The sequence below is a fragment of the Acanthisitta chloris genome, unplaced genomic scaffold (genome assembly GCF_000695815.1).
Source record: "Acanthisitta chloris isolate BGI_N310 unplaced genomic scaffold, ASM69581v1 scaffold3033, whole genome shotgun sequence".
Taxonomy (NCBI): Eukaryota; Metazoa; Chordata; class Aves; order Passeriformes; family Acanthisittidae; genus Acanthisitta; species Acanthisitta chloris.
In genome coordinates this window covers 60,814-73,723 of record NW_008665249.1, presented here as the reverse complement: position 1 = coordinate 73,723, position 12,910 = coordinate 60,814, and the positions used below count along the sequence as shown (strand labels likewise).

The following is a 12,910-nucleotide window of genomic DNA, read 5'->3' as shown; positions in this document are numbered from 1 at the left end:
AGGAAGATACCTGCATAAGATCTTAAAAGAAAGAGAGCTTTCATCCTGATTTTATTTAAAACACTGTAACTGGAAGAGATAGGATGCAGGTGCAAGGCTTGAATAGCATTGGCAGCATTAATGTCATGGGAGGTAGAATGCCACAGAAAACTAGAGGTTGATACTAGAAACTCAGCTCTTTAATGGATCAGAACTGAGAAATGTCCTTAACTGGTGACTGGCTAGTGATAAATCATTAAATTAAGGGACTTACCTTGCAGCATCAGTTTCAGTTGAACAATTCTGCCAGTGTGCTGGAGGGGAAAAGCACCTGATGGAGACAGTTTCTGCCAAGTGGGATTTGACATTCATGCTTATCCTTTGTCATAACCCTAGAAATTCATCTTGCAGAATTTTGATGGTAGATCTTCCTTTTGTGGTTTTCCGTACAACACGTGTCCAAGAAATGTGTGTGTGTATTATATATCACATTGGTGCAGAAAACGACTATTTTTCACATGCCTACTCAGTTGCCGCAGAGCTTCCGATTTGAGTGTCAGTCTCTTGCATGCAGCTCTGCTTGTACCTTCAGGCAGTCCTGGTTAGTCCTGATGAAATTGAGTGCATTCTTCTAGGTGGTTTTGATTGTAGGGTATTCAAGAAGGAGGTCTTGCAAGATATGATTGAGAGAGATAGAGGAAGATTGCCCACATTTATAATACAGAGTGAGTGCTTTGATAGGAGCAGAAAGCAGCCTTAGAGCCAAGCATTGCTTCAGCTTTATACTGTTGAAATAGAATCAATATTCAAATGCTTCTCTCTCTTCTAAAACAAAGATGACCTTTAGGATAGACAGAGGGGACTTTATTCAGTTGGGTAAGGAATAGTGTCTAAGGCTGTTTGATATGTCCTAGGGAGATATCCAAGACATCCACAAGTTGCTGCAGGTATAACCTGGGAATAACAGGATTGTTATAACAGGTTAGAATAACATCCTATTGGAATAGAAACTAGGGACAAGACAGGACATAATAACATACTCAGTTAGTATTGAACACCCATTTCTAGGCAACTGAATTAATTGCAACCTCAGCTGCTTTTAATGAACCAAGCTAATGCTTTAGAAGAGTTGTCTTGCACCCTGTTCCTGCACAGTTACAGTTGAGAGCTTTGCTGCTGCAGACAGTGAGCCACCAGTTCACCAGTGGCAGGCCAACTCTTGTCTGCACAACTCAAGAGAACTTACTAGAGCTTTTCCACCTTTAGGAGCTCACACGAGGGTTCTCCTTTTTAAAGGTGGGATCAATACTATATCTCCTTTTAGAAGAAGCTTTTAGCTTTGTAAAGGCAGTCGGTAGAGAGCACTGTATACAAACTTCAAATGAAGAAGGTTCTTTGTTCTCCCTCAATACTGAATGTTTATTTCAGTTTGCTTGCTCTTGGGTTATTGGCCAACTGGTAGATGGAGTTTGTTTATTACCTCTGAGTTTACATGTGCCTCAACTATATAATTGCCTCAAGTTTCTAGAGTTCATCCTTTGTAACAACAGACGCTGTAAGGTGATGCTGTTCTTCAAATGGTGTCCTGTTGGTTGCCGTTCACTGTGGTAGCCTGTTCTCAGTCTTCTGAAAGGGAAACACTTTTGATCACCATTTTTTCCCCAATGCTTCTCTATGTCAAGAAAAGGCAGAAATTAGCTCTTTTGTCTCTTAGTGTTTAGGTGTGAGACTTCTTGTAAGAAGTGTAGGTCAGGGCAGATTTAATGTCATCCTGAACAAGACTTGATGCTGTTTGGGTAGTACAGTGTTACCAAATACCAATAGTCTTTTTCTACACCATTTGCATTGTACTCTCTATGCGATAGTTGATAGAACATGTATGGATATAGCTGACTTGGCTAGTGAAGCTCGTCCCTGAGGACACCAGGGTCCACCACTAACCTGCCTTTATACAGAAGCTCCGCTATACACGGTAAAACCAAAAGCAGATTAAAACTAATAACTCTGGGGAGTAGGGAGGTAGTACAGTAAATTGCACTGCAGTAGAAGAGATTTCCGAGATCATCTGTTGCATTCGTCCTTTCATTTCAGGCAGTATTCAGAGAGTAATGACAGTTGTGGTTAATGTGACCATCTCAGCCACTATGCCACTTGATACAAAACCAGTGCATGATGTATACCACATATATCCTTGTTTTTTCCTGAAGGTTCTGAGTCTTTGAAGTCTAAATTGAACAACACATACAAAGATTTCAAGAAGAAGAGAGCAACTACCTATGTTACGTATGTCAGAAATACAGACCAGGCAGAATCAGCTTCTTTTCATTCTCAGAACGATAAAAACATCATTGATGTAGGCCAGGGAGGCGAAACGTATGGCTACGAAAATGGACCATTGACCCCACTTAGTTCATACAGGTATTTATTTCAAACCGCTGGTTAATTTTTCTGCAGTTGAAATCTAAATCATCTAATGAAAAGGTTACATATCTTGATTAAGTCTGTTAGAACTCTGTAATGTACATGTTTTGGTCTTTTTTTCTTTCTGTCTCCCTTTTCAACAGGGCATGTATTGCAGGTTTCACTAAAGTAAACTTCAGTATGATTGCAGCCGAAGATAGCTACGTATCGTTTTCACCCTGTTCTGAACCAGTTTTCCTGCCCCAGGATCCAGGTATAGTTAATGTCAGATGTAGGACTGGCAGCTAAGCACATACACAGTGTGTGGAGATTCCTTAATTATAGCAAGTTTCATAATATCAAAACACCTGTTGGTTTGTCTGCATGAACTGTTTCTTTCTAGCTTTGCACTGACTGTAAATTCATACCTTGCTAGGTCTGTGATCCCATGTATGATTCCCACTGCAGAAGTAGCCAAAAGCTCTGCTAGTCAGGGCATGGTAAAAGGGATTGGATAGCACAGTGAGACCTTGGTATCGCACCAACTAGCAAAAAGCAGCTGATGTTCTAACAGTTCTGGTAAGCTAGAAGCAGGTGTATTGGAATGCAGATACTGGTCTTTCGATCCCAATGTTTTATTAATTTATTATCTGTTCATTATTCTTAATGAAGTTTCAATACTGCTACTGCCAAAGGACACAGTAAAGACAAGACATTTAGTAGAGTGGAGTGTGCTCTGTCACTTGCCAGGTTCTGCTGTAGCATGTTGATTTCTATCATCAATGAAGAGGCAAATCAGTAAGGAGTAATACTTGTTCTATTTTATCAGGTGTTACTGCTGGAGTTGTTATTGGATGCCTTTTGGCTATCCTTGCTGTAGTCACAATAGGGGGTTTCGTACTCTGGAGAAGGAGAAGGTAATGTGTGTTTATTATTGTATTGGTTGTGTTGAAGAACACCAGTATTTCACTTTTGTATCTTTATCCTAAAAGAGCCTCTCTCTGTTTTGTACACTTCTGTCATGATGCTTTAAAATGCATTCTAGAAACAAGATTTTTAATGTGTTACAAATTAGAGTTGAAGTATCAAACCAGTTGTTAAATGGCTATTTAAGCCCCATAGTTCCAAACTAATGTGTTCAGAAGAGCCAAAAGAAACAAATCTGAATTCATATAATAGAATCATAGAATGGCTTGGGTTGGAAGGGACCTTAAAGATCATCTAGTTCCAACCACCCTGCCATGGGCAAGGACATCTCCCACTAGACCAGGCTGCTCAAAGCTCCATACAATCTGGCCTTGGACACTGTGAGGGTTGGGGCATCCACAAGGTCTCTGGGCAACCTGTTCCAGTGCCTCACTATTCATGCATGCTGATGAAGTAATTGAGTCAGAAGTGAGCAAACATCACAAACTGTTGTGCTAAAAGGCACATGTAATTGTATCTTAGATGGTTTGATTTTAAATCACCCATTAATCATGCTTTTTAATTGCTTGATGGCCTGTCACATGAAACTCCTTTTCTGGAATTTCCAGAAGCTGAAGCCTACGGTTCGAGCTCGTCTCTGTTTCCAATCTTTTCCAAATAATTTGGGGTGTAAGAGTCCACAAAGGCTTTTTCCTGCTTTTGATCATGTAGTACATCCTTTCTAAAGAGTAACTTAGTCCAGTTTTCTTAGTTTCTTTGGTCAACTGCTGCTATTTTTACAATTGTGTCCAACAGCTGTGTACAATAAAGAGTTTCCTTTAAAGTAGGAACATTTATTTTCATTCAAGTAGCACTTTCAGTATGGCTGACACATCATTGTTGAACTGTAGGGATTCTGGAATTAGTAGCAGTTCTCCTGACATGTTAGCTAGTGGTGCAGATCCCTCAGATGTACTTCTTCCCCCAAAATGTGTGCTTTAAGTTCAGGTTCCAACAGAAAGAAACAGCACAACATCACCAAATGAAGGATCTTATTCCAGGTGTAAGGTTTGCCACAAGAGGGATTTTTTTCACAGGATGAGATGCTTTAAAAGAGCTTGTTCCTAACAGACACAGGAAACAGCTGTCGTCAGAAAACTCATATGCATTCCACTAAATTCTACTGTGAACATATTGTATTGTTTTATTTTGCCTTACAGGAAAGATAAAAGAAATACTGAAGTGTCCTTTTCTCCAATTCAGTAAGTCCATATCTTTCAGATGTTGTTTACTGTGCTCAAGTGATGTTTGCAAAAATTATTCTGAACCCAGATACTTGTTTTCTGTGCAGTTTTATATAGAGTTTTGAAGTATTAATTCCCCATGGCATTTAAAGACTCCAGCCTGCAGGCTAAAAACAGTCATATTGATTGAGACTTCTGGAGCCATCACAGGGATTTGAGTATTCACTTCATGAATCACTGTTAGACAAACAAATGCTCCATGTGGTTTTGAAAAACAGGATGTATGGATGAAACATGGGCTTCGTGCACATTGAGGGAGTGATCCAAATGATAAAGTTCACATAAGCAAAATATTCACTGACACCTGATTTCTTTTCGTTTTCTTTTTATGAGCCATTAATTCAGATAATGTGATTGGAAAAGCTGGCCATGGTGGGGGTGTAACCATAATCTGTTGGAAGTCACATGCAGTGCAATAGTGCAATTGAATCACATTGTTGGTTCTTGCATCAGTTTTTGTGCTGATGGAAAGACATGGCAAGATAATTCCCCCTGCATAAACTTTGATAGTTAAAATAAAATAGACCAGGGAATGGGGCCAATCTGATGGCTAACTGACACCTTCTTTGTGATGTTCCTCTCCTGAAGGATGTACTACTCTCTCCTTGGTTTAACAGAGCAGTTAAATTCTATGCTTGGTGCCCTGTCCCCTGTAAATGCAGTTTTGTGTCTGCAACTAACAGTCATGCTTTCATTCTTAGATTCACATAATGAAAAATACAACTGCATGGGTCTAATCAACCTTTTTTTTCTTTCCCCCACCCTCCCCTGAAGAGTCAGTAAGTAAGTAAAGCACACTTTCTAACACAATAACTGAATTAATTCATGGCTTATTTACCTAGTATCAGTTGCTGATACATGGCTTTTCTCATTCTAGATCAAAGAAGATGAAAGTGGAGTCCTTTGAGTCCTACTTCAAGAAACAGCAAGCTGACTCCAACTGTGGTTTTGCTGAAGAGTATGAGGTATGTGCCCTCAGTGGAGAGAGCTTCATAAAGAGAATTTTGGGAAAGACAAATCATCTTTCCTATGGAGCAAATACAAAGCTTACTGAAGGTAAAGAGAAAGGTCCTGTATTACAGAGGTTAAGCTGTATGTATAGCCTTCCCTTCCCTTATGCAGCTCCAAATTCAGTTGAAATGCATGATAAATACTTTATGTCCTGAACTGTATCTCTACCTGTGAACTTGTAGCGTGGTCTGCTGCTCAGAGCTCTCATGAGAGACAAGATCTCCTGAGTCCTTGCTCTAGTCCAGTACAGAGTTAGCCTAGGGGAAGCTATTTAACTTCACTGCTCTTGCTAATATCACTGACTTCTTCAGTATGTAGGTGTGATTTGCTAAGCACACCTGTGAATTACTCAAAAGCTGGCAGAGAAGCAGCAATGATGATTTGCTCACTGACCATAAATGTCTGTCTATGAAATGTGCTAAAGCTCAACTGTTATAAGGTACAAAGGACAGGAAGGAAGTGTCAGGAAGGATTCTGTCTTGTCATGTCTGCTGTTAATCTAATTTTTTCCCTCATCTCCCTGAAGCTATTAATTGATTTTCTTCTTCAAATTCTGTCTCTCTGATTGTTAAGATGGTGCTCCACCTTGCCTTCCTCTCAGATTTTGCTTCCTTCAGTGCTTTCATGACGTGTTGCTCCGTTTCTCCCTGTAATGTCTGCAGAGCTTATGTGAAGTAGTTCACTGCCTTGGGGGCAAAATGAGTGTGCTGTGGTTATCAGTGTCATGTTTCTGCAAAGCTGTTTCCAGGCTTTTAAACCCCATTTCTAGATTTTTAACACACTACTATTTGTATGTTTTCTATTAATCCCTTCTCTATCAGGTTTGCCACTGTCACCCTCCCACTCTGTAATAAGATGATTTTTATTGCCATTTATCCCAGTTTAACATGCCTACTTGTACAGCACAGGCCACCAGTGTGTGGAGTATTTGTCATTTGTCACGTGTTTCTGTATGATTCCTGAACCAAAACTGGGTGTTCATGAATCCTTTTATTGTAGGAACTCAAGTCTGCTGGTGTTCATCAGCCCAAATTTGCTGCTGAACTTCCTGACAACAGAGGAAAAAACAGATACAACAACGTCTTACCATGTGAGTTACTCTCCTCAGATTTGCATCTTCTGCTGGTTGAGTTTTTAGGTGAAAAACCTTAGGTTTGACTAATCTGGCTTTTATAGTACCCAAAGGTTTCAAATGTCATCAATTTCCAAATGAATTAATTTGTTCTGCTGCTTTCCCAAAATCACTATATAAGCAAACCTGAAAGAGTTTTCCCTCAATGATGTTTCTCAAGAAAGCTCCTTTAAGGAACTTTCCCTTAATTAAATAACTTTAATTTTCCATTTGGGAGAAACTTGGACTCCAGCTTGAAAACACAAGAGGTTCACAGTTGACCACAGACAGGTATATATGCAGAGCTGTGGGAAATGCTAAGACCCTGCTGGCCAGTTTGCAGATGAACTAAGAGGAGTCTCAGCTCTGACAAGCAGCCTGTGGGCATCTCAGTGTAGCACAGTGTAAGAAGGATCTGAATGGTGAACAGTGGCAGGTATTTAAGGATGCTTTGGGGGAAAAACATCAACTGCACAGGCAGCGGGAGACAAATTGCTTTTAAAAAAAAATCTAGTCATTAAAACTGTAGTAAATTTTATGTTGGAATAAAAATACATAAATAGGCAAAACCCAAACCATGTTTAAAAACATTTGAGTATTCTGAATGTTTATCCTGGTCACATAAAATGCACATTTTTCTAAAACACCTTTTGTTTAGAAACCATGCATAAGCTAAGCAGTATTTTGCTGAAAGGTTCCACTTCGAAAAGTCATAATTGTGTTTTCCTTTTTTCTTTCTGCAGATGATATTTCTCGTGTTAAACTTCCAAATCCAAATGCTGAAACTGATGATTATATTAATGCAAACTATATGCCTGTAAGTTGTTTCATTAGTTGCAATGAAATGTGTGTTTTTCTGATGTAGGCTTAACAGCTCATAATGATGTTTAAAGTCAGCATATATGTAACACTGATACACCTGTGTGTGTGTATCCAAACATGCTTATTTTGGGTTTTCTCTTCTTAGGGCTATAAGTCAGAGAAGACATTTATTGCTGCACAGGGTCCTTTACCCAATACTGTAAATGACTTCTGGCAAATGATTTGGTCCAAGAATATCTACTGTATTGTTATGTTGACAAAATGTATGGAACAAGCTCGGGTATGTTTTTATCAACACTGAACTGTCTCTTGAATGCAGCTTGATCTCTTCTAATGTTATTGTTACCCTAGTAGCTTGGAGACTGACCACTTTCTTGTAACAACCATCCTCTTGATGAAAGGCTGTTTTCTAAATTAAATAAGCACATATTCTTTACATATTTATTTCTCTTTTCTTTACCTTTTTTCCCTTTTCTTATCTGCTGACTGCCAGAATAGATTGTCTCAGGAGGGTTGTGGAATTGCTGTCTTTAAGGATGGGTTCTTCTCTCTAAAGAATTATTTTGGTAGAGCTTCTCTTGCTTTGGAATAGCCCTTGGGAAGGGTGATGTGCTTTTTAACCCTGCTTCTGGTAGTGTGTTATTTAAAACTGAGAGTCAGTTGCTTCATTGCAGTGTGTGTAACTTTGTAACTCTCTCCTTAGCCAAAATGTGAGCAGTACTGGCCAGACAAACAATCCAAGAACTATGGTGGCATTGTTGTGACACTAGTATCGGAAATTGTCCGTCCAGAATGGACAATAAGGGATTTCACTGTAGAAAAGGTAAGTACTGCCTTGGTTGTTAGTGTATGAATAGCCTTGTGCTTATGGAGATACTTGTAGTATCTGCTGGACTGAACAATTACCCCCATCAGCAAATCCAATGCAGCAGATATGAGCTTGGAGTAAAGTAGAAGGAAATGATTTCCAAGTATTCTCTACCACAGCAGACGGAAGAGGGAATCTGAAATAACATTCATCAAATCACTGCACAGTTTGTAACAGGCAGCTTTAATGAATCTGAGCTTGGCCCAGTACATATGGCAGGAAGCCTTCTTGTTGCTCCTCTGAAGCTGGCTTTCCTTTTGTATGTTCCTGTAGTCCAGCAGTACAGTGGCCCGCACGGTGCGGCAGTTCCATTTCACCTCCTGGCCAGATCACGGAGTGCCAGAGACAACAGACCTTCTCATCAACTTCAGAGACCTTGTTCATCAGTACAACAATGAAAATCCAACTGATTCTCCTATTCTGGTGCACTGCAGGTAGGAAGGATATGTTTCTGTTAGAGACACTTTTGTCTTGGGTCTTTTTTACAAACAACTCTTTTCCGATGGGAATAAACCAGAATAAGTAACTCTCGTTGCTTAAGAACATGACCTGTTTACCCAGACAAATTCAAACCTTGCCCCTGTGCTTCAGAAACTAGTAATGCTATGTAGGTAGCAAAGGAAGTCATAAAAAATTTCATTAGAATAGACCATCTCTCCTAGCCTGGAAAACTTGGCAGGAAAAGTTGTCCTTTCAAGTGCTTTTATGCATTGTCATAGAATCATCAAGGTTGGAGGAGACCTGCAAGACCATCAAGTTCAACCATTAACCTACCACTGTCCTGTAACCCCTAAACTCTAAACCATATCCTCCGGCATCAGATCCAGACACCTCTTAAACACTTTGAGGGATGATGACTCCACCACCTCCCTGGGCAACCTATTCCAGTGCCTAAACACCCTAACAGGGAAAACATTTTTCCTAACATCTAATCTGACTCTCCCCTGTCTGAGTTCATGGCCATTCCCTCTAGTCCACTCCCTGCAGCCATGGCAGGAGACACCATCCCCCACCTCTCTACAACCCCTGTCAGGTAGTCAGAGAGAGCCATGACATCACCCCTGAGCCTCTGCTCAGGGCTAAACCAAACCAAATTCCTTCAGCCTGTCCTCACCAGACATGTGTTCTAGACCTTTCCTGAGCCTCGTTGCCCTTGGCTGGTCTTGTTCCAGTGCCTCGATGTCCTTTCTGAAGTGAGTTGCCCAAAACTGAACACAGCACTCAGGTGTGACCTCACCAGTGCCGAGTACAGGGGGATGATCACTGCCCTAGTCCTGTTAGCCACACTATTCTTGATCCAGGCCAAGATGCCATTGGCCCTCTTGGCCACCTGTGCACACAGTTGGCTCATATTGAGCCTCTGCCACCAGCACTGCCAGGTCTCTTTCTGATGAACAGCTCTCCAGCCACTCCTCCCCCAGCCTGGAGCTGCATGACGTTGTTGTGTCCCAAGTGCAGGACCAGCACTGAGCCTTACTGACCCTCATGCAGTTGTCCTCAGCCCATTGATCAAGTCAGTCCAGGTCTCTGTAGAGCTTTCCTACCCTCAGGCAGATCCACACTCCCACCCAACTTAGTGTTGGCTGCGAATTCACTGACAGTGCACTCAGTCTTGTGCAAGTGCAAGGCTGAGAAGCCCAGAAGCATATTCTGCTGCCGCCTTGGCAGTGGCTCTCTGAGCTGCCAAGACTTTTAGTACCTGTGCCACTGACGTAGTAGGAGGCATTGGGCTAGCTTCACTGGCTTTTCATCAAGGCAGTGGTGAGGAGGTGGTTTAACGCAAGTAGTAAATAGTCTTTCTGTGTCATTGCAGTGCTGGCGTTGGGAGGACAGGGACGTTCATTGCCATTGACTACCTGATTCAGCAGATGGAAATGGAGAACGCTGTGGATGTGTATGGAGTGGTGTATGATCTCCGCATGCACCGACCTTTAATGGTGCAAACTGAGGTAAGGCTGTATCTGATCCAGCAGCATGCTTTTCAAATAATTCAGGAAGCATGGTCTCAAGATGTAACTCAAAATTACAGGAAGATAAGGAGTTGAAATTGCTCTTTATTTAACTTCCATCCTTGCTGCCTTATCTCTTCCCACAAAAGTAGTTGCAGCCAGGGGCCATAGTATGTCCAAAATCTCTTTAGAGAGTAATTATAGGACTGGCTCTTGTACCTGGAAAGAACCAAATCCTGAAGCAGGCTCTTTTGCAGCTTGTTTTACCCACGTGGGTTTTATCTTTCAGCTGTGAGCCAGAATTATCTCAAGTCAAGGGGTCTTTGTGTGGGGCTTTTCTTTTGTGTTCTGCAGGAATACAAGGGAGTGGTCATAAACTGAGACAGGGGAGATTCAGGTTAGATGTTAGGAAAAATGTTTTCTCTGTTACAGTGATCAGGCACTGGAATAGGTTGCCCAGGGAGGTGGTGGAGTCACCATCCCTGGAAGTGTTTAAGAAGCAGCTGAATCTGGCAATGGAGGATACGGTTTAGGGTTTAGGGTTTCCAGCAGAGTAGCAGGTTAATGGTTGGACTCGATGATCTTAGAGGTCTTTTCCAACCTTGATGATTTTATGATTCTAAGTGTTCCTACTGAAACTATCAGTTTGATCCAAAAAGGTGTGTGACCTAACTAAAGCTGATTTGAAAAAGGCTGTAAAATCTCCATCATGAAAATCTCTTAAGAGGGTGTTAGGCATGACAGTAAACTTGATCCTAGTTTTTTATGGGGGGGTATCAGATGACATGAAGTCCTTTCCAGCCCTATTTTCTATGAATTTTACATACAAGTTCTAAAACATACTCTGTGATAACATTCAGTGCAGTGCCAAAACCTATATTCAGAAGAAGAATTATTTCCAAAATCAGGTGTTTTCTAGAAATGCATTACTTTCTCTTTTTCTCCCATCAGGACCAGTATGTCTTCCTAAACCAGTGTGTTATGGATATGATTAGATCCAAGAAATACAAGAAAACTGATCTTATTTACGAAAATGTGCCAGCAATGGCAATCTATGAAAATTTCACACCTGGGTCAGACTTCGGGAAGGCCAATGGCTACCACTTCTAGCCCAGAAGGAATGCAGTGCTTCCAGGAGGTGTCACCTGCCCATTGGAAAGGGAGGGGATCTTTTCTGGGATTGTGTCCAGTGTCTCATGTCTGGCTGCTGCAGTTCTGTCTGCATTTGAAGATGTCATCTACAGGAGGAAAAACACGATGCTGGCAGGAGCTGTGGATTGATGCTAAAAAAAACCACAACACAAAACAAGCGAAAACTATTTGAAGTTAACAGAGGAATCATGCTTTTTCTTGGGAATTTAACAGTACTGATAGGTGAAATAGCATTTGCAGTATGAACAGTGAACTAGAATTGAAAGATTTAAAAAAATAACACAAGCTTTTTATTATAATTTTATATGATTTCATTTACAGACACCAGGCTTGTGGGCTGTTTTAATATATTTAATTATAAGTTTCAGGAACATATTTTATCTACTGTATTTGGTTACTTAGTTAATAGATATGTGCCTCTGTGATTTATTTTTTTCTGTGTTCCTTTTTATTTAAAAAAGGAGGACGAACAGCTCCTTCAAATGGACATTTATACTTGGAAATTGTGCCTTTTCTAGTTGCTACTCTAGAAAAAAAACAGCAAAGATTCTATTTTTGTACTGAAACTCTTACTGAGAACACAGATTTTTAAATAAGGCTTTTGTCAAACTTAACTGTAGTTGCACTGTTGGCAGGACTCTCCAGAAGTTTGGAGGGGAGGTTTGTTTTTGCATTTCACCATAACTATCCCCTGCCTTAATGTTTCGGTGCCTCTGCCAGAGGAAAAGGAGTGTGATCTGTCACTCCGAGCTTTAACTGTAGTAAAAAACCAGAACAAGTGAATCTGTGAATGTGTGTGCTGGGGGGGTGGTGTGTGGGTGTGTATGAAGGACAGAACAGCTCCTCCCTCCTCCCTGTTCCTGGCTGATATTCCTGGTTTTATACAATTTATAATGATTTATTTAAAGGTGCAATATATGATTTACTGAATAATGCTCACTCTATTCTGATAGAGTTTTACTCAGGTTGGTGTCTTTTTATCATTGTTGTTGTTTTTTCCTCAAATATATAGATCTGTGAAAATGGTGAAACTAAGGTTCCAAGTGTTCAAGCACTCCCAAACGGATCGACTGGCTTTACTTTTTCTACCAAAATACATTGCACAAAATTCTGCTGTAAAGACCAATTTCTCTGTTGTTTTAGCCATTCAAAACTGAGACACATCTTACCTGCCTGCATCTCATTGATCCAATGGAATTGTTTTGTAATGATTTGCAATATACTGCTGCTGTTGTTATAACTGGTCCTTTTAGAAGCAGAACAAACAAGCAGAAATCCCCCAGTTGCTGATTTCACAAGTGGAGGATCAGATTGGATTTATTTTGCTGGTACAGAACTGTTAGACTTAGGAAGGTATTACCAATGAAGGATTTAAGTAGCTTGGGGAGGGGAGGGCATAGTTTTCGGT

At 40.6% G+C, this 12,910-nt stretch overlaps 1 protein-coding gene across 1 annotated transcript in view; it reads left to right on the top strand.

The window, feature by feature from the left end:
- Positions 1-11,460, top strand: part of PTPRJ (protein tyrosine phosphatase, receptor type, J) — a gene marked incomplete at its 5' end in the record, with an annotated part of 18,500 nt that extends 7,040 nt beyond the window's left edge. The window contains 12 exons of the mRNA XM_009071637.1: positions 2,187-2,397; positions 2,544-2,653; positions 3,209-3,296; positions 4,506-4,547; positions 5,467-5,554; positions 6,600-6,690; positions 7,455-7,528; positions 7,679-7,813; positions 8,237-8,356; positions 8,675-8,835; positions 10,215-10,350; positions 11,302-11,460. Of these exons, the coding sequence (XP_009069885.1) occupies positions 2,187-2,397; positions 2,544-2,653; positions 3,209-3,296; positions 4,506-4,547; positions 5,467-5,554; positions 6,600-6,690; positions 7,455-7,528; positions 7,679-7,813; positions 8,237-8,356; positions 8,675-8,835; positions 10,215-10,350; positions 11,302-11,460 (1,415 nt within the window). The remainder of the gene's footprint in view (positions 1-2,186; positions 2,398-2,543; positions 2,654-3,208; positions 3,297-4,505; positions 4,548-5,466; positions 5,555-6,599; positions 6,691-7,454; positions 7,529-7,678; positions 7,814-8,236; positions 8,357-8,674; positions 8,836-10,214; positions 10,351-11,301) is intronic.
- Positions 11,461-12,910: the final 1,450 nt, after the last annotated feature.